The sequence below is a fragment of the Aphis gossypii genome, chromosome X (genome assembly GCF_020184175.1).
Source record: "Aphis gossypii isolate Hap1 chromosome X, ASM2018417v2, whole genome shotgun sequence".
Taxonomy (NCBI): Eukaryota; Metazoa; Arthropoda; class Insecta; order Hemiptera; family Aphididae; genus Aphis; species Aphis gossypii.
In genome coordinates this window covers 59036644-59060312 of record NC_065533.1, presented here as the reverse complement: position 1 = coordinate 59060312, position 23669 = coordinate 59036644, and the positions used below count along the sequence as shown (strand labels likewise).

Here is a 23669-nt window from a genome sequence, read left to right as displayed (position 1 = left end):
CAATATTATAAATAATAATGTTTAAAAAAAATCTCAGGCCAGTCACTGTCATACATTCTATGAAATTATATAATTTTTTTATTTTTATTTTCAAACAAATTTATAAAACTATAACATAAATTATTGAACAACTTACCAAATACAAAACAATATATATACATATATATATATATAATATATACTATATAAATGTTAAAAATAGTAAAATATAATAAAATAACAAATAAGAATAATGTTAAAAAAAAGTTAAAATATAAAAACTTAAAAATTATTGACTGACTTGTCAATATTATTAATAAAAATAAAAACTAGTAATTATAAAACTGAATAATAATTAAAATTTATGTTGTATGCCATTTAGTGAAACAAGCCAATCCTTTGCCACAACATAAGTTAACTTGACATTTATTGCACATCATAAAAGTATTGCCTTTACAACCTGGGTTCTTACATCTTGTCCTTTTTTCATTTTCAACTGGCCAATGATCTGTTCTATCAGTCCTTACCTCTTTAGGTGGAGCATGTTGTCCTATTTTAGTGCCCATTTTACCTTTTTTAACTATACCTTCTTGTACATCATTAGTTGGACGGCCACGTTTTGGAGTTATAGAAGTACCAATTTTACAAAGAGATAAACCTAGCTGTTCTCTAAAATGTACTAATGACATAACATTTTTGTCTTGTTTTTGTTTTTGAATTCTTTTGTGGAGAAGCCATGAGTTTACTATGGTAACATCCAATAAATGATGAAAAACTCTCATATACCATTTTCTACTTCTCATTTTTATTTTATGGCGCCCAAGCAATCCATCTAATAAGTCAACGCCACCCATATGCCTATTATATACTTTTATTATGTTTGGACAATCGACCTCTACCCTTTTTTTTTGTTTTCTATCAAACCTACTAACTTTGACCACCGGATCTACAGCAGCAAATGTTGATAGCAAACTAACAATTTTTGTGTCTTTCCATGTAACAGCAACAATATCTATACCTCTGACTTTTGACACACAATGAGCAGTTGTACCTCTTGGCTTTTTCATTAGTAAGGAATCATCAGGCAACATAACATTTTTTAATCTATTTCTCCTAACAGTTCCTAAAGATAGTATGTTTCTCTTTTTTAGATAAACTAGAAGTGGTAATGTGGTATAATAGTTGTCGAAAAATAATTTGTGTCTTAGATTTATAGGTATTACTCTTGCAAGGCGCACAACAACATTTGCACTGGCACCTAAGTCTGGTTCACTTGATTTTCTAAGTTCAGAATTATTCTCCTGACCAGTACAAAACTCCAAATTGTATGCAAATCCTGAAGCACCACTCAATACAAAAAATTTATACCCCCATTTATGTGGTTTATTTGGCATATAAACTTTAAGTGAACTTCTTGCTTTAGTACTGCAAATTTGTTCGTCAACTGCTAAGTTTTCTTCTATAGGGATACTACTAAATCTTTTTTTTAAAGTTTCTAAAACAGGTCTAATTTTATGTATTTTGTCCCTGTTAGGGCCAGTAGAAGTTAACAAGTTATCGTTGAAGTGGAGATTGGATCTTATTTTTTCAAATGTATTCACAGTCATTGTATTTTTATAATTTCATTTCCCAAAACTGGTGACCAATAGTTTCTAATATTTGTTATATTTACTAAGCTCATTATCACAAGAACGCCAATATATTTTTGTAAGTCTTCAGTACTCATTTTTAAGGGGCTACTGGAGTTATTTTGCACACCATATTTATAAGTCTCAGAACATATATGATCCATCAAATCTGAAGTAAAAAAATATTTGAAAATCTGAAAAGGTGTATCTAGTTCTAATATATAATTTGGTAAGTCAGAATTTCCAAGAAAATCAGTTTCTAATACTGGAAAATTGCCATCTGTCCATTTAATATTTTGAATAACTATAGGAGGTTTGATAGGAGCTGTTAAAATAGGTTTTATACATTGTTGTGTTTGTCTGGTTTTTTTATTATTTGGTGTGGTAATTGGTTCAGGAGAAGATGAGGATGAAGGAATATTTAAATGCTTACCATTATCCAGTTCTGGATCCAAAATAGGAAATTCAACAACTTCATCTAAAATGTTTTCAGGAAATTTATTTAATAGGAGTTCTGTAAAAGTAGATAAATCTGGTTCTTCTAATAAATCCCTGTACTCATCATACATTTCAATTTGTTCAGTATCAAGGTCGCTTTCAAAACCATCCTCAGAATCTGATGGAATGTCTAATAAATGAACTATATCATCATCAGCTAATTTATTTTCCATACTTGATTATGCTTTAAGAAATTCTAATCTAAATAAATAAGTTATAAACTAACAACTAGCTATAATAAGTACATAAACTTATGAGCAAAAGGCATTTACAGCACTTCAAAAGGAAAATTGATAAACAATCTGTATCACAAGTGTATAATATAATGATAATGTAACGAGAATGCATAGTGTTACTCATGTGTAACAAAGTAAAAATCGAATATCTGCAGTAGTACGAATCTACAAAAGGTCCACATTTCAAACGAATTGATAAAGTACAGTGTAGGAAACATATACAATTTTTTCCAAATTAAATTATATGAATTAGAACCGATTTATCGTTCATCAAATTGACATACCTCAATGAAAAAAATTGATAACTCTGATAACTCAGAAAAATATCGAAAAACTTCAAATTAATTAATAATTATTATTATATTACTATTTTTTTACACTATAAACTAAATATATATTACCTTAGCAACTAGTATATACGTTGAAAAGCATAAAACGATCATTATTTTAAGTATGATATGCTGATAAAAACATTGTTACTCTTAAGTAACGTTATGCATTGTAGGGTTAAAATACGATAAAAATTACTTACACTTTCATTAACTGTAGCACAGAAATATGTAGAATTTTGACTTCGAACCGCGTTCACTAATTTCAGCGCTCTAGTCCTCTTCATTATATACAAAGTATTTATTTATATAATTTTTAATGAATGAAATGAATTAATTAATTTATAATGAATTTAATAAACCATAAAAATTTCATAACAACCAAAATCGCAACAACGCCAATAGTCAATACACTGTAATAATATTGTAATGGTAGTAACTAATAATGACGAATGCGCAGTCGGCCGCCAGGCGCAAAACCGGAATTCTATTTTAAACATTACACTGAATTGATTACAGAAATGATATTGTACATGCTGGTATATGAACTTAGAAACGATAATTTAATTTTTCTTGTTATAAGAATTTAAAAATGTTATCATGTCTCAAGCACGGTAGGTTGTAGCACGATCGTGTTAGTAATCAGCTACAACCATGATTGCAGATGGTATAATATTATTATATATTTTCTATGTATATAACTGTTGTCTCAAGTGATATCAAAATATAAACAGCTGTTATTTAATATTTTAATATGTAACCAATGAGCAACAAAATAAGTATGTTAACAAATCAAAATAATATTGTAACACATTACGGTATTACTGGTATTAGCACGTTTTGTATAAAATTAATACTTTTGTTATATGGATGATCATACGTAATAGAACGTTTTGAAGTACATTATGTCAATAGCACATTTTGGATTGTGTGAATAAGAGGCAATAGTACGTTATGACTTAAGTTCAATTTTTTCGAGTTAAATTTTTGTCATTAATATTTGAATTAGAGTTATAATATGTAAAAAATCGAAATCTTCCAGATGATTACAGTAAAACTACATGTATAGCTCGATTTCTTAAAAAATGGCAATAGCACGTTTTGGAATGTCGCCCTTCAATTATTATTATTTACAACTTTTAACTTCTATTTTTTAGATGATTCAAGGCAAGGCCATTTCCGTGGTATTCTCAAGTACCGAGCAAAAGGAGATGAATTTTTACGTAATGTTCTTGAGGGTTCAGGGAAACGTAATAAATATACGAGTCCAATTATACAAAATGAAATAATTCAGTCATGTAACACAATTTTACAAAGGAAACTAGTTAATGTGATTAATAAATCTAAATGTTTCTCTGTTCTGGCTGATGAAACAACCGACATCTCGACTAAAGAGCAACTCAGTATATGTGTTCGATATATTGATGAAAACAATAAGTTGCATGAGAACTTTTTACAGTTTTTTGAAATTGATAGCTTGACTGGTAATGACTTGGCTAACTCAATATTAAATGGTAATTGTAAATAACACATTTATGATTTATTTATTTATTCACTTTATTTATTTATATTATTTAATTAAATTTTTTTGTTGGTAGGCTTAAACAGATGTGGACTTGATTGCAATTATTTATATGGCCAAGGATATGATGGGGCCAGTAATATGGCTGGTCGATTTAAAGGAGTACAGACTATTGTGAGATCTAAATACCCCAACGCTATATATGTACATTGTGCAGCACATTCGCTGAATTTAGCTGTTTCAACGGCTAGCGGTATAAAACCAATCAGAAATTGTTTGGGGGTGATCGAAAAAGTTTATAATTTTTTCAATACCCCTAAAAGAAATTCTGTTCTTTTAAATACCATTGAGAATTCAAATAATGCACCCCAAGTGTTTTACTACAAGTGTTATTGTTTTAACTCAAACGGCTTTGTGCTACTCGTTGGATTCAACGTTATGATTCTGTAAATGATTTTTCTGAACTATTTTCATTTGTTCTCAATGCGTTAGACATTATATCTGACTGGAAAGAATCAACAGATGCTGAAATGCTTCAGAAAGCGTTAAAAGATTCAGAGTTTTTGATTTCCTTGAATGTTATAAAGGTTAAGATAATTTCTATATTATATACATTTAGGTACATATATTGTGTTATTTTTAAATTTTGTTTTAGGTATTATTTTCTTATGGACTTCCGTTGTGTAAACAGTTGCAAAAAGTTCAAATTGATTTGAAAAAGACAATATGCATAGTAGAAAATGTAATAGCTACTTTAAAATGTATTAGGGAAAATAATGAAATAGAATTCAATATAATCTATAATAATGTCAAAGTAATCTTTCATTTTAATATACTGTTTAATATTTAAAATAATATTTATAATGTACCTACATCATAAATATACCCCCCAAATATTTATTAATATATTACAGAAAATGGCAGATGATGTTGGAATTGAATTGCTAGAGAAAAGAATTTCTTCTAAACAAACACATAGAGCTAATCCAAATTTACAAAATCATTCTACCGAACAATACTATCGTGTAACAGTATTTTTACCATATATTGATTACTTTATATCACAACTTACTGAGCGTTTTATAAATCATAAAAGTATTTTTGAAGGTATAAACTACTTATTACATATTTTATATTATATTTTTAAAAACAAATCCCTATTGACATTGTATTATTATAAATTATAGTATAAGTACAAATACTGAATAGCTATACAAATAACTAATTTTCCAAAGAATTGTATTATTTGATATTTACTGTTATAGGGTTCGATTGCATTTTTAAAACCCAGCCATTGCCATTAGAGATAAATGACCGAGAACAATTTAATAAGCTTGTGAACATATATTCACCTGTTGTAGATAAATTCAATAGCATAGCCGAATTCAACATGTGGAAAACAAAACTAATTACAGATAATATCATTCTTAGTTCAGGATTACAGGCATTAGAAATTTGTGATAAAGAATTTTATCCCAACATTTATATATTGATAAAAATATTTTGTACGCTTCCAGTGTCGACAACAACTCCTGAACGATCATTCTCTAATTTAAAAAGAATTAAAACTTATCTCAGGAATAGTATGAATGAAGTAAATTTGCAGATTTTAAATTATGATATATTATTGAAAATATTTATAAAATTGTGTATTTTATTGTTATTATAGACTAGACTGAATGGATTGCTCTATTAGCATGCCATACAGAAACAAAGATTACACCAGATGAAGTCATTGATGAATTGTCTCTGAAAAATAGAAGACTGGAGTTTGTTTTGTAAAATCACTGCAAATTAATGGCCATATTGTGTCTATGTGTTATATAAACCTATGTAGATAAAAGATATCAATGATCAATATAATTATATGATATTTTACATTTTTACAGAACAAATTATTAATTAGCTAAATATTTTATAAATTTATTTTATTGTGTTGATTATTATAAAGCTATACCTATTAAGCTATTAATATATTTTTTATTCATTAGATTATTATGTTAAACTTAAAATGCTATTTATTAATTAATATTGTCTTTTAAAATACCTATACTTGATTAGTGATTAGCAAAAAAAGTCTTGCATGACTGGTTTCTTTGAAAATTTATTTCTAATTTCTATATCCCCCCCCCCCTCAAGAAAATCCTAAATACGCCACTGATTGCAATAGATAGTGCAATTGATAGTATATACCACCTATTGATTATTATTTTTAATTAATTATATAGTGTATTACTCCATCAATAAAATGTTTAAATTGATTGAATGTAAAAGTAATGTTTATCGTTCAAATTTGTTCTCTAAGCAAGACATTTTTAGATGGATTAGTGAGCAGTAGCGGCTCGTGAGTTAATATTCTGGGGAGACTTAAAATTATTTAACATTAACTACGTACAACAACGAACAAGAAAAACCCTGTTATTGAAAATCTAATAATATTATAGTATTACATATTTAGTTAATATTTTTAAGTTTAATTTGATTTTTTTGTTCGTAAGTTAAAGTATTAAAACCACTAGTTAATAATATGTCTATTATATTGTATTTTTGCATTTTTAAAATAATTAGAAATATAACAAATATCAAATAGAAGATAGTATAAAACCCTGTAGTAAACGTGTTATAGTTATTAAATCATAAAAATGCATTAAATTATGACAGCGACTAAGAACGGCGCGCGGTACGGCAATTATTATCGTGAACCCAGTCTCAATAGAGTCTATAATACGCAGCTTATTCTCCCTGCCCCCTCCGGCCCTCCATCAAACCGGCCGTACCATTTTACATGTTATGATTGAGACTGTCGGGCGGCAGTTTCACTGTAACGGCGACCGTCACCGTCGTCGATAAAACTAAAATAGCATTTCTATTAAAATAACTATTTATAGGTTTTAGACTTGGTGGCTTTCAATTTATAATAATAAACAAAGAAAACGATATAAATTATATAATATTATATTTTCAATTCAAATAAAAATATTTTTATGCATTATTATTTTAAATAATTATTATTTACAAGTAACTGGGTTTTTTTAAGGGGGAGACTCAGTCTCAAAGTCTCCCCTGACGAGCCGCCCCTGTTAGTGAGTATAGCAATGAAACGAATACAAGTTGGTGTATGAATAATAAATCAGCATTTAATGAATGTTCAAAATTTGTGTGTAGGTAAGTTAACTTCGTATTTACTAAATAGTAAATTAATAATGTTACTGACAACCTACGCAATAATAATATACATCTAATCATTTATGTAGCTATAATAACACTGAATGCAGGTATCTTCATTTTGATGTTCAAAACAAAAATAAATATTTATAAAAATTTAAAAATTAACAGCTGCTGTTGAATACTTAGTTTTTGTAGAATATTATTAGCTTAACATCAAATGGCTTAATATTTAAATATCGAGATACATTAATTATTGCTGATAAATTTCCAAATATCAACCTAACTCTTCAAATCAAATATATTATGACTTATTAGGTAGGTACATAATATATATTAAGAGTATAGAACTTTTTTTTAGTACAATAATATGAAGGTACTTGTCAGTTGTTATTACCACAGATTAAATGAAATTATGAAATATTATATTTTATATAATCTGTGTTATTATAGGTACTATATTATATTTTAGCTGGTTCAAATAGTATTGGAAAAGTGTAATACTTTCTTATAATATATTATAATTATTTTTATAAATTTAAATTCTGAGTGGAGCAATGAATGTATTAGTTTTACAATGATGTGTTGTTTTTTGATATAATTCAAAAAAAAAAATATTCATGTTGAATTATAACTTTTACATATACCTACTGGCTACTATACATTTTACTATACACAATTACATTTTAAAAATATATGAATCATTTTAAGATATAAAACCTAGGTATTCATACTATAAACCTATTTACACTTTTAAGGCAATACTACTTTACTGTATAACCAAAGTGGTATTGCCGTATATAATTAATAACAAAATATAAATTATATAATAATTAGGTAATGTATGTTTTCTGCAAAAATTAAACCAACCAACTTTATGGGTACTTTAATGGCAATATCAAAAAATATTTCATGACATATACTTGATGTAAATCTCAGCTTAGAATTGTTTTTTTGAATAAGTACAAAATAGTACTATAAAAAACAATTGAATTAAAATTCAACACATTTATTGACTTTTGGTGACCAACTACACATCTACTATACAACACAGTGGTACCCAAGGGTCCCCACTGCCCATCAATTAAAACACAGGGGGTAACAATATCACAAAGAAAAACTAAGTACCAACAAAATTGTTTTTATTAATAACAGAAAATAGATATACAACATAGACAAATCATAAATGATGTACCTATGTTATAATAATATAATGTAATGTTGTATAATATCATCGATAAAAAATTTTATTATTTACAGTTAAAAAAATAACTATTATTTCACATTTGTCTAGGGAGGTGACATGTGACCCCTTTACACCATCCAATGGGAGTACGTCTAGGTTATACCTACATTCCCACCTTTTTAAATTTAATTTTAATACTTATATACCTAGGTAATATTAAATAATTAGAAAATAGATATTGTTTGCAATAATAGTTCAATACCTAGTGCATATCGTAACATTTTATTTCAATATAAAAATAAATTTTTTTCAAAAAAACTTTTTAGTAATAGTTGTTCCTAATATTTACTAGAAAGATCTATGTATGCCATCATAGTGGTTTCAATAAGATAACCAAAACAGATAATATGAGAGGAAGATCGAAAAACACCCAGTGTAGTGCTAAGATTGACACAAGGTGGATATATACGGTGGACCAGCTAACACCCTCCCACCTTGTTAGAGGGGTACGTTGTATTTACTACAGATGATAATCTCGGCAGAGTGCGCTGTTTTCAATAGGTGTCCTGTTTTTATCAACAGCTGACCGGGCACCGGCGAGCCGGGCGGCAGATCCAAGGTGGTTATATTTTACATTGCAAAATTGCATACCGGCGATTAACATAATAATTAATGATATTATAACTTATATATGAATTAGTACCTATGTCATACTGACAATTGTCAATTTGTAATGTGTATTACTGACTACTGTATTATTATTTATTATTAACGGCTGTCAACGTCTTAATATATTTTTATAAAATGAGTAAAAACAGCAAATGTTTTGTTCCTGGTTGTGATGTTGGGAATAAAAAACATAGGAAGGAACATACAGCTTTAACTCCTAATGTTAAGTATCCATCACTGTTTACAACTCCTAAAAATGATGTAAATATATAAATACATATATTAGGTAAAAGTACTAAGTAGTATAATATTAAACTCCACATGTTAATTAAAATGTATAGATTTTATTTGATGAATGGAGTAAATGTATTCCTAGAGCAGACCGTCCTTTAAGTCATACTGATAGAGTGTGTGAACGACATTTTTTACCAATATTGGTTATAAGACATTTTGATCTTACTGGACCTGATGGGATAAAATCATTATTAGAAAGAGAGAGACCTATATTAATGTCTACAGCTGTACCTAGTATATTTCCTAATCTACCTAAATATTTGACAAAAACTATTACCAAACGTAAAGCACCAACGGTAAGAAATGTTTTACCCAAAAAAGTTCAAAAAATGTAAGTATTATTTGTAGGTAGGTAGGTAGGTATTTAATATTATTATTTAATTGTTTCTGTATCTTAAATAGAGCTGCAAAGAATACATATAACAAATGCTTATTGCTTTCGCCTGACAATACTTCACAAAGTAATACATTAACAACCACAATTATTGCATTGCTTGTAAAAATACTAAACACTGTAAATATTATAGCACTTACAGATACACTATTGCATGACAATTCTTCTTCGCTTTTCCCTATTATTTCTCCTAAAAATATAGGTTTTGACATCAATAGAGATGCGAAGAATGTTAAATTACCAGGTACAATGTGGGGCATTCATTATGACATTGATACAACTATTTATTCCCATATAGAACATTTGTACACTGATAAAATTGTTCGCTTTACTTCAACTATCCCTCAGGTAAATAAATATATTATTAATTTATTATGTTTTTATATTCCTTAAATGAGTTTACTCATATTTATACACCTTGTCAATAATAATAAATAGTGGCTAATATTTTCAATAAAAATTAATAACATTAATTAATAAACTATTATTGTTACTTGGTTTTTAGGTATTTTTTTTAGGTAAGGCAATTCAAATTGGAAAGGAGGTAACTAGTATAAATGATGTCGAACAGCTATTAATTGAAGTAGATCAATTAAATACATGTCCAGGTGTTGAACATCAAAATCATATGTATAGATCATCTAAATGTATGAGTTATATAAAAGGGAAACAGATAACTTGTACAAATTGTCGTTTTTTTAAAAATAATATTAATAAAAGGTCACCAAAAAAAACTTTACAAAATAGATATACCTTTAAACTAAATAGAAATCTGTCTAAAAAGGTATTTTTTTCTATTAAGGGTTGTACCTGAATATAACAAATTATTGGTTATAATAATATTTAACTATTTTGATTATTAGGTTACTACTTTGAAAACGCAAGTAAATCATTTAATGAACAAATTTAAAGAATGTAATTCAAAAAAATTAAACAAATCTATTGAAAATTTACCTGTAACACAACAAGAAATTGTCAAAGCTTGTTTTAAGAAATGTTCAATAAAGTCTCCCTTTGGCATGAGATATTCAAATGAATACATCTATCAATGTATTTTAATGAAAATTAAAGGACTAGCCTTATACAGAAAAATGTGTCGAGATAATATTTTACCATTACCTTCCCAGACAACTTTACAAAATTATATTAAAAATTTAAAACCAGCATACGGATTTCAAGAAAATGTATTTGAAATTTTAGAAGAAAAAGTTAAGCTTTTAGATGTGAATGAACGACATGGTAAATATAGTTTTTAAATATTTATATATGAAGTATAAAATGTGTTTTTTTGTTTAGGTGCATTGCTTTTAGATGAAATGGCACTATCATCAGCTGTTTCTTTCAACAAATCAACATTGAAAGTGGATGGACTTGTTGATCTTGGTTTATACACTCCAGTAAAACAAATAAATCAAATGGGTGATCATGCACTAGTATTTATGTTTCAGCCTTTTCGTGGCCCATGAGTACAATCAATAGGGGCTTTTCTGAGTAAAGGAGCCGCTACAGCTGAAATATTACAAAAACTGGTTTTAGAGGCTATTCTTTTATTAGAAAAATCTGGTCTGTATGTGCATATAGTTGTAACTGATGGTGGGTCATGGAATCGTGGAATGTGGAAATTATTCGGCATTGACGAGGATAATGTAAGGTGTGAGCATCCTATTGACCAGAATAGATGTCTTTGGTTTGCCTCGGATTTCCCTCACTTAATAAAAACTACTTGGTCTCGTGTATTAAAACAAAAAATTTTAATGGTAAAATTTATTTATTTTTAATTTGTGAATTAACTAAAACCTAATTTTTATTTAGACACCAGACGGTATTGTTGATTTTAAATATTGGAAATTGTTGGTCGAATTTGATGAAAAAAATCATATTAAATTGTGTTACAAAATAAATAAAAATCATATATACCCTCATCAGTTTCAAAAAATGAATGTAAAAATGGCAATGACTGTGAGACTAATGTTTTCAACTTAAAAACATATTTTAATAAGTTTTCTTGATATTTAGTTTTTTAGTGGCACAGTGGCGGATGCTTTGGAAGAATTACACAAACGAGGTTTAGAAGATTTTAAAGGATGTCTTCCCACTATTAAATTTATTAGAAAAATTAATTTGTTAATTGATATTATGAACTCCAGAACTGCACATACTTCTATAACATCTGACAAAGAATCGCATGGACAAAAAGTTGTAATTGTATCAACTTATATGATTACCTAACTTAAAATTTTACTGATTATAGGTAGTACAAGAATTCTTGGAATATTTATACAATTGGAAAAAGCTTATAACAAATCCAAATGATTTTTTGACAATTCAAACATACAAGGGGCTTGTTGTCACATTAAAAGGTACACTTGAACTTGTTAAACATATTTGTGATGAAGTTGGTTATAAATATTTAATGACAAGGCGAATCAACCAAGATGCACTGGAGGTAAAATTGTCAATATTTATTTAAAAGATGTATAAACATTAAATATAATATTTCAGCATCTCTTTGGAAACTTACGTAATGCATGTGGATCAAATCAGCATCCTGATCCACTTCATTTTATTCAAGTGTTTAGGCTGCTGTCATTTTACTCATTAGTTAAACCACCAAGAGGTAGTAACGTTTCTGGTGGAGAAATACTGAACTCTCTTATATATATAAAACCTAATACCGAGCTGACTGAAAAATTAAAATTTGAAAATAAATTGGACGAACTATTAGATGCTGGAGATTTTAGTGAATTAACTGATCACACATATTTTGAACAACCATGTGTTGATAATAATATGTCAAATAACATTGATTCTTCTGCTCTTACCTATTTTGTGGGATATGTTGTCAGACAGGCACGGAAATTTTCAATTGCAAAATCCTGTGAAGAGTGTTTTAAAACATTAATCAAATGTGAAGATTTTGAAGATCATGATTGCTTTACCTTACAAAGGAGTCGAGGCAACTTATTTATACCATCAGATATTTTACTTAACTTAATATATACTTATGAACAGGCAATTGTTAAAATACTGGAGAAAGATAACTTTCAACAACTAATTTTATTTGAAGGTAAAAAATTTAATTTAACACTTACAACACCGCTCATGATTTCGACAATTATACCACGACGCTGCGTTGTTTATCGCTTGACGCGTTTACATGATACAGTATGTTACAACAGACAACAGTTGTTAAAATTTGTAAATGATAATATTAGTAGAAAAATTCATAATATATCTATTATCTAATATACACTCTGAATACGTTCATAATATGAAATATTAAGTTATTAATAATGTATATTATACACTATACATTGTTCTGGGAAGACCGTCAAAAACAACGATTATCAGTATCTAAAAATAACGAAAACTCAAACCAATTTATAGATTTAAATTTAGAGTTTATTGTCTACAGACTATGTACATTTCAGAGTTTATTAAAATAAAATCGAATAAATTATGGCGAATACAAACGTATACGCGTACACATGGGCGCCCATAAAAAACATTTTAGGGGGGGGTCAAAATAAAAAAATTCTCAAATGTAAGGTAATAAAGATAATAATAATATTATGGTAATATTTATTGAGCTACAAGTTTTAAATATTTTTTGTCCAGGGGGGGCAAGTGCCCCATCTTGCCCCTCCCAATGGGCGCCCATGCATATATACACATATATACATATACGCGTCATCGGCGTTGAAAGTGTTAAAATTAAATATGTTAATAAATGCTGATATGATATTAATAAGTTAATTTGTTTTTTAGTTTTAGATGAAATTAAGAATCATGGCTATCCAAAAGTTGGCTGTGATGAACATAAATTTCAACTGTCTAAACATATTACTAAGTTTTATTTGACAACAAGAATGATTTTTGCATGTAAACAAAAAAATAAAGACGTTGAAGCTAAAAAAAATACTGAAAAGAGATTAAAAAAAATATCTAAACTCATTTAATTTTTATTGTATAAATAATTGTTTTTAAAATAAAATATAATAAGCATATTTTGTTATTTATATCATGATATAATTATTAATTGTTGATTATATCATGGCTTATATATTATTACGCATTCGTTACTTGGGACACCAATTGATAACAGCGCGCTCTAGTGGTGAAAATAGCTGAAGTGATTTATGTGTCTTTTTTTTTTTTGAGCTGGTCCACCGTATATATCCACCTTGGATTGACATAAAAATTAAATTAACATCGAAGGATAAGAAAAAAAAAGATAAGTTTGTAAAAGTAAGTAAGATAATGATTTATAATATTAATAATTAGGTACCATAGGTACTAAATTTAATATTATAGTTGATTTAATTTAGCGGGATTGGTAAATTGGGTCCCAAATGACCTTATCTCGGTAAATTGGGTCCCGGAAAAAAAAGGTATTAGGTAAGTTGAGTCCCGGAAAAAAATACATAAATTAAAACATATGTGGTTTTTATAATATTATGTTCTAAATAAATAATATATGATATAAATGATAAATTAAAAAAATTTCAATAATACTCGTAATGTTAATGGTATAAAATATTCTAAATAAATAATATATGGTATAAATGATTAATTAAAAAAATTACAATAATAATGTTAATGGTATAAAATATTCTAAATAAATAAAATATGGTATAAATGATTAGTTAAAAAAATTTCAATAATAATGCTAATGGTAATTGATTAATTTAAAAAATGTTAATAATAATATTAATGGTATAAAATATTATGCTTTAGGTAAAAACTTAAATGATAAATATTTAACAAATTCTAATCGAGTTATTATATTATTAGTATATTTCATCATTTGTTCTCTTAAGTATTTTTCTTTACCGAGCGTGATTTCCTTTTTTTGTACTGTACTTCGCAGTTTAATATGTGTCTCAGACTGTATTTGTAAAAGTTCGTCCACAAAATTAAAAATATTAGGATGGGGACTATAAAATCTTCTGTTAAGTACAGCATGATAGGATTCACAACTATTTGTTGTACGCACAGTGGTGGCTGCAAATTCACACCAAATATCTGGTGGAAATGTAGCATCAGGTGAAATGTAGTTATCTAGTACATAATCGCAAAATGTTTTTATTTGTTTGTCATTTGGTTGTATTACCATCAAATCTTGTGCAAAACATTCGCCAACTTCTTCGGGTCTTAAAAATGGCAAACCAAAAAAACATTTTAAAAAATCGCTTTTTTCTGTGTTTAAAGAGTTGTATGTGTTAACTAAACCAAGAGCTTGAATCTTTTTCCACTAATTTTGTCCTAAGTGGAAACGACATCCTTTTATATTGATTTTAGGCCAAACAAGCTTTGCAGCCGTATGTATAGCAATCTCAAAGTCTATAAATACTACATCAGGAGAAAATATTAAATGATATTGTGCACAACTATTTACAGTATGTTCAAATAAACGTACGTATGTTTCTGTTTCTTTATTAGGTAATAAAAAAAACACAAGTGCAATATATGATTCGCCAACAAGGCCGTGAATGGTAAAAAATTGGTAAAAATATTTTGGACAACTTTTAAAAGTGCCATCGACAAATATTGTACTAATTTCGCATAACACTTCTAAATTACTTTTTGTTGAAAACCCAATTATACCATTATTACAATCATTAACTAATAAAAATGATTCATTTTTATTAGTAACTATTGCCATTTCATTCATAGCAGTATGCGTTTCTGTTATATTTTTTGGTATGTTGGGATGAACAGATAAACGTGCATTTCTTATATTTCTTTTTATTAAAGAAGTATCATTTAAAGTTAAACTATTTATATCAGAGTTTTTTAACTCTCTGCAAATAAGTTTCGATGGCAACACCGATATCTCTTCTACCGCTTTTCTTTTGAGATTATTACTTAATTTTTGCCGGTTGATGTCTTGTTCGCAAGGCTTATTGTGATTGTGATCATTAAAAATCTCAGTATCAACACCATTATAAGTTTTAAAAAAACACTTACATGTACTTTTACAGCAGGTCCATCTCTGTACTTCATTTTTCAACATTTTATGAAACCTAAACTTATGACCATGTTTTATAATAATAGTTTTGTTTTTTTCACTAGCCATTACTTCCATTTTCAAAATTTATAAAAAAAAACAATAACTGTAAAATTGTGTAACTGTATAGCTGTAAGACACGATATAGTCACAAGTTGACGTTCAGCAAGCTACTAAAAATATAATGAAATAGCCCAGATATCGTACGTGTATCTGTATGTAATCATCATCAAAATCGATGATAACTGCTAATTGATATAAAAAAAGACAGACAAATAATACTAACACTTGTATACGCTCGTATTTCGTATACTCGTATATACATCTTAATTAGGTTTAATCAAAGTTACGACTTACGGTATCTCATTTATGGAGAAAAGTGGCTACGGCCAGTGTAATAAAATCCGCGATAAGAATACCTGTCTATACTCACATTAACATTATGCGTAGAATTAATTGGTGTCCAGGTGGTGTACCGCTGTATGCAATATGACATATTATTGTAACAGAATTATTCAAAAGTAAATTATATAAATATGAAATAAAAATAAAATATAAATAAATTATCGCGGACCCAATTCACCTAGCTCCTAATTTAGTAGGTACCAATAGACAATAGTGTTTAAGTATTATTATTTTAACCTATTTTTATTTTAGGATGGCTTGCCTACTATAATAAAGATAAATAATGATCACAATCACAATATTAAATCTGCAGAAGCTCTATCCTTTTTAAAGCCTTCTAAAGAATGTAGAACACAGTTTGAAAACTATTTTAATGATGGTTTAGGTAAGATAATTATTGAATTATTAATTTCCATATTTTGAATTAGAGTTTATTTACACACATTAATTTTATTCAGGTATATCAGAATCTATTAAAATGCATGAATCAAAACTTGAATTAGAATATGGTATTAACTCTGATGAATTGGCTAATGCCATTATCAATCCGAAATACAGGACAATTCGCCATTGGTATGATGTTTGGAAAGAAAACAATTTGGGCTCTTCTAATGATATAAGTATTTTTCAGGTAATTACACAAAATTAAAAAGTGTTTTTGTTATTACTTATAAATTCTATTTTTTTATTTTTATAAAAAAACATGATTATAAAAAATGAACATAATTTATTTTCATAGTCTATCATTAGGCATGAACTTATAATAGATTATATATACCTATCTATTACAAGTCTATGACATGATTAAAGATATATCTTTAATCATGGTCTATGTTCATTAGGTATTTAACTATCAAATTAATATCTAGATAATAATCTATAATATCTTTTTGATACCATAAAAATATTATAGACACTTAGGTAGGTACTAATTTGATAGTTCATCAAATAGATAAATAAATATTTTATCATAGGTGAGTACCTACCTAAAAAAATAAAAAACCGTAGAACCTATTCTGAAAAATAAGAATATTTTGAAATATAAGAAGATAAGAAATTAACACACTGTAACAAACAAAATAAATTATAATATATATATAGGTGTAGTTTTGTTTTTACCTATATAAAATATAAACATTTATTTAATTTAAAATTTGACTGCATATTTGTGTAATAAATCTATTCAATAAATAAATAAGCTAGCAATCATTTTTTACAGTTTAAATGGGTAATAGTTTTTTTTTTAATATTTTAAAAAAACCTACGTTTCTGAAGTTTTTAGATTTTAAAATAAGTAATTTTTGTTTTAGAAACTTGAAGAGAAGAAAAAGTATTATGAAGAAAACGGAATTATTGTTAGGTACTCTGAAAATCCATTTGCTATTTTAGTCATCACCTCTATAATGAAAAGAGCTCACCAACTACCATTTGCCAAAGATATCGCTTTTGTAGACAGTACTTCATCCTGTTATATTCAAAGTCACTCAGTAACATTCATATTAGCACCATGTGGTGTTGGAGCAGTTCCGTTAGGTATATTCATAACAAAAGGACAGTCGACTGTTGACTATAAAGCAGCTTTCACGCTTTTAAAGCAGTCAATTCCTAATGGTTTTAATGCCCAAGGGTTTCCCAAACAATTTGTTATTGATGATAGTGAAGCAGAGAAGCAAGCACTCCAATCAATTTGGCCTGAATCTAAAATTAATTTATGCAGATTTCACATACTACAATCTGTATGGAGATGGTTGTGGGATACGAATCATGATGTACTTAAAGATGATAGAAAGATTTTGTTCAGACTATTTCATAGAATTTTAGTAGCTACAAACTTGCGTAGTGCTGAAGAAGCTTATATGACTGCAATCGGTCAAATTTCTACTGAATACAGTTGTATTAATAACACTGTAATACCTTTAAAATATGAAAAATGGATTAAATATGTTAATAATTATTAGAAAAGAAAAGAGTTATGGTGTTTGGTATTTCGGGATGCTTCTGTTCATGGGCACCAAACTAATAATTTTTCAGAAGTGAATGTTCGTATCTTTAAGGACATAGTTCTCTCTAGGAACAAAGCATATAATGCAGTTGCATTAGTAGATTTTATATGTACTTCATTAGAAGAATATTATCTAAGGCGTTTACGGACTTTTGTCAATGGGAGAAATGATACAGCTCGACATATATTTGAAGATCAGCTTAAACGAGCAGTAAGTATTAAGACTCTATAAAAAAGTTATCTGAAAATATATATGGAGTGCAGTCTGAAACAGAAAATACTTTTTAAGAAGTTGATGTAACAAATGGATTTTGCTCTTGCCCTAAAGGAAAACTAGGAGCATTTTGCAAACACCAAGCTGCAATTTATCATCACCATGAAATGAATATGCCAAGTTTACTAGCTATTAATACTGAATCACGTTATTTGTTAGCAAAATTAGCATTCGGTGAACATGTGCGTGAAAAATCATTTTACATGCCACTTACTGCAGAATGAAACATCATAAATAATAATACAGCATTGAAAGAAGGGGCAGATTTAAATGATCAAAATAATGATGATCCTCATTGTTCAAGGTCAATAAGTCAAACTGTAACAAATAACTGTAACAATGATCATGAAAATAACTCTGCTCATGATTATGCTCAACAAATTCAAAATGTATTCACAAAAAATTTAGAAAAATATAATGATAAAGTTTCAACTTCAGTACTCAACAAATGTTTGGATAGATTACAAAAAGTTAAGTCTGTTGCAATGTGGGAATCATTTTTAAGTACTGCTGGAAGTAAAATACCTCTGCGACATCGATCTCGTGCAACAATTCATGTTCAGCCAACAACTTTGGCACGAAGGAGATCTGGAGTTACAAGAGGTAGTAAAAGACTGCCTGTAGGACGCCCAAAAAATAACGATCCTCCAAAAAAAAAAAGAAGAAGAAATTTAGCGGAAAATGTAGAGAAAAATATTCCAAATGCTAAATCACATGGAATAGGTCATTAAGTTTTAATTGTAATTATTAAAATATTAGTATACCTATGTTATTGACTATTATTAAAAATTTATATAAACAGTTTTATTATTTATTTTATTTATTGTAATTTATTTTGTTATTATAACTTACTAACTAATTGTTAGTTGATCTATGGATCAAGCAGCAAGAAATGTGTTTTTTTTTCCATTTATGTATATTAACTATTCATAAAATAGATAAAAAAAAATAAAAAAATCATAGAATCTAAACGATAAAAAATATAATATAATAATATTTGTTACCTACCTGTTTAGTAAAGAATAATTTATTCAATATCATTTAATTTAAAAGTTACCTATAACCTATAGCCAATACAATTATCATAGGTACATGTAATTGGTAGGTAGGTATCTAATTAATTACCATACCACTAGGAGTTGTGAAGTAACATAAAATAAGAATAATATTTCTATTCAGATCTTACCTTATAGAATAAATCAATAAAATAAAATATACAAGTACATTTGTATTACCTAAAAAATTAATTACAATAATATTAGTTATGACTTATGATCAAATAATTAAAGTATTATTATTTTAGGTAAGTATAGATACATAGGCATGCAATTAAATACCTACTTATTATGCATTGTAAGTAAAAATTTAGTATACCGTACACTTATACTCTGAACTAAGAAAGGCATTTTATGAATGTAAAAATAGGATGTACCTAAATATATTTTATCATGCATACATTTCTATAAGTATGTATATTTTCTTATACCTATTATCATTGATAGTATTTATTATCAATGCTATTATATTTACATTCAAATAATTCTAACAAAGCTGGACAAGTTAGTCACTTTTGTCAACTAGTTATAGTTAAGTTACTTTAGTATAAAAAGTAACAAAGTTAGAAAATAAGTTAGTTTCTGAAATTTACTAAATTCGACCGATTAAACTGTGATTAACTTTAATCACAGACTGTACAACTGGCCCTTAGTTAGAAGTTAGTTTGGTGAAAATAGTAACTTAAGTTAGAGTAGAAGTTAGTTTTTTTAGGTTAAAATTTAAATTTAAAAAACTTTTTTTTTTTCAAATGTAATGTACCTATTACATAAATTAATTAAGTAGGTAGGTAAGTAACTAACTTGAATTATTGGTGATAAATGAAAAATTAAATTGAACAACTGGCAACTGATAATTTGATCAAACGTTTCAAATACGTAGGTAATAACCTTAATTCCTTGAAATGCCAGTCATTATAATATAGAAAGTTTAACAATATAAGAAATTGAAAAGTTCAATAAATGAACAAAAAAACTAGTTATTATTTTTAACGAGTTAGATTAGATTATTTTACACATTAAAATTCAACTAGTTAAGTTACAAAGTTAATGTGAATTTAAACTAATTAGTTAAGTTAGATAGTTAACTAAAAAGTAGCATTCTAAAAAGTTGGTGCCCAGCTTTGAATTTAAATGTTTTATATTGTACATTTGTACTTACAAATCATAACTTAAAACAAATATTATAATCTTTATACAATACAACGTGTACTTAAATTTATTGCTAATAAATAATAAGTCTATATGCCTGTCTACTGTCTACTGTCAATTCTGGTAATATATTTGTCTTATCATATTAATATTAAACGCGATATTAAACTTGGCGGGAATTTAAAATCGACCAATGAGAATGCGTATTTGAACACAGGTGCCGAAACAGACCCCAGAATGCTTATATGCTTCCCGGTGGCCGATAGCCGGCTCACCGGCCGTTGAAGGCGGCGCGGGACTGCGGAAGGGGAACGCGTCACTCGGAGCTTCGACATGTTCGACTTAGAGCGTCCGTGATTTTGGCGGCGAACCCGTTCCACGTTCGAACAATCCTCGTATTCTTCCGTTATCATACCTTGGAATTCATCTACATGAAGGTAAAATGAGACAGAAATACTTAAAAAATATATGAAAAAAAACTTAATAGGTAATGAAAATTACATTTACCTTCATATTCAGCATCATGTCCCATAATAATTATCTCGTTTTCTGAGTCTATATTAATATTTGTATACATTACTAGCTGACCCGGCAAACGTTGTTTTGCCATATTAATAATTTCCTAAATTTTTAGTACATTTTCCATCAGCCATGCAAGGCGATGAACTATTACGAGTACCACATGGACCATGAATCATGTTTGTTGTAACAATATCAAACAGCAATTGGTCGATGGATGGATCTGGAATTTCCGCAGAAATGATACTATCGATTTCTTCAGGACGGATTTTGTCGATGATCCAAACCAAAATGTGTGCATGAGGTAATCCTCGCTTTTGCCACTCAACCGAATACATCCAGCAACGTGTGGGACCAAATACATGAGATTTAGTAATGAAACTTATTAAAGACTTCAACTTTTGTCTGAACACACGTGCTGTAATGTCATGGCGGTGTATTGCATTTTGGCCAGGCAGTAGCAAAGATGTAATCTCTGGCCATTTTGGATTACATGTGAACGTGAAAAATAAACATGGTCGTCCATATTCGCGAAAGTAAGTCAGAGCATCCTGTATATATTATTGCAAATGACGTGGACTGCCTACGATGATGGTAAAATGACATGGTTACCAATTTCGGCGACGTCGGCATTGTTGTTGATAGCGTCTCGCAAATTAATGTACTCTTCCGCGCGCAGCTTTTGTTGATTATATCGTAAGTATCGTAGTCGTTCGCTCTCCATCTTCGCGTACATGTCGACCATAAATTGTTGACAAAGCTCACGACATCGTAAAATGACGTTGTCCAGGCCACGTTTAATCATTAATCGGTACGCATAATAATCCTTTGAGCTAACGTTCTTGTTTGTTTCAACTCCTGTAATATTTGTTCATAAAAATTAATTTAAATTTATTACGTTCAATAATTTAATTGTTTTGTTAAATGATTAATGATCAAATCAATAATCAATGAAGTACCTGATACGGGATCTCGTTGTTTTATGTTTATGCAATATCCGTCTTGTCCCTTCCAGAATATTAGCGGATATTGGAGAGCGTCATATGAACGATGTGTGTCAGCAATGAACTGAAAGTTATTATTTCTTCTACGAATCACAATTTTTCGTGCAGCTGTACAATCGCCAACCATGATTCCAGCAACATCATCAACAACGGGTGCATTGAATCTACGAAAATGCTCTCCAGTTGGTGTTTTATCAGGATTAATGACGATAGCGTGATTATCGCTTTGTAATTGGTGCATTTGTGATTTGAATATTTTCAACAACTCGTTGTGCTCGTTCAAAAGAGCATCTAGCTCGCCGATGATGCGCCTGGCATAAAGTGAATCAAGGTTATTATAATAACAACGTGCATTCACGCGATTGTCAAGTGCGCTTCCGGAATCATCGCCGCCCATAAAGTATATTTGTAAGAATTTATGTGGTTCGTTTGGCATTGGCAGCAGTGAGCCCATTTTATGATAAACTTGGCCTCTGATTTTGAATGTAGAATTGAATTGTTGACCATTTGCATTAGTATTTCGAACTATTTCTGTTGCCCCGAACGATGTCATTTGAAAGCATGAATTGAATCTTCGAATTGACTTCTGGAACTCGTTAGAATCTGGATCCGTGCCGATGAGTAAGCCGATCAATGGTTCAGGTGGTGTTTCAATTTCAGGTAGTTGCATTTTTCCTGACGCGCAACACATCCCAACTGGCTCATTTTTGAATTTCAGAGCATGACAATGCGGACATTCCTTGTCCATAGCACCAATTACCACTTTTGAATGAGCATAATATTCAATATCGGGCTCATACTGGAATGCTAGACGCGGGAATGAATCAGATATAAATGCTCGATGTACCTGTTGTCGTTGTTGGTAATTTGTTCTTCGTATTTTGACTGTGAAGCGGCGTGATTGTCGTTGTTCTAATCTTCTGACTTCATTGCGTTCAGCTCGTGTATCTTCTGGCTCTTCTTGATGCAATTGCGCCATTCTGACACGTGCATCAGTATTTTGTTGCTGGATTTGTTCTTCTGTTCTTTCGCAAGTTTCGAGCTTTACTTGTACTGCGGCTCAAATCAGCCCCTTTGCGTTTTCTTGGCATTGCTCACTGTACAAAACATCTAATATATAAAATTCTCGTGTCACAGTTTTCGTTGCCATACATATTGTTTATGCATCAAGTGTAGTAACGTTGACAATTGTACATAATGTATGTTTTGTAAGGTGAGCAATGCCAATAAAACGCAAAGGGGCTGATTAAAATTAAAAATTGAGGATTGTATGTATTTTTGTATGTTGTATCTATTATTTTTTTATATATATATATATAACCAATACCTTAGCAACCATTTATAAACAATT

At 28.8% G+C, this 23669-nt stretch overlaps 1 protein-coding gene and 2 pseudogenes across 1 annotated transcript; 2 read left to right on the top strand and 1 right to left on the bottom strand.

Moving 5' to 3' along the window:
• Positions 1-3324: 3324 nt before the first annotated feature.
• Positions 3325-6016, top strand: LOC126552580 (52 kDa repressor of the inhibitor of the protein kinase-like; annotated as a pseudogene).
• Positions 6017-8950: 2934 nt separating this feature from the next.
• On the top strand, positions 8951-18136 carry LOC126551825 (uncharacterized; annotated as a pseudogene).
• Positions 18137-20876: 2740 nt separating this feature from the next.
• On the bottom strand, positions 20877-23587 carry LOC126551834 (uncharacterized). The gene is made up of 3 exons (XM_050206125.1): positions 22274-23587; positions 21303-22172; positions 20877-21222 (listed from the first exon to the last, which is right to left on the bottom strand). The coding sequence occupies exons 1-2, from the start codon at positions 23295-23297 to the stop codon at positions 21898-21900; spliced, it is 1299 nt and encodes a 432-aa protein (XP_050062082.1). The 5' UTR covers positions 23298-23587; the 3' UTR covers positions 20877-21222; positions 21303-21897.
• Between the last annotated feature and the right edge of the window lie 82 nt (positions 23588-23669).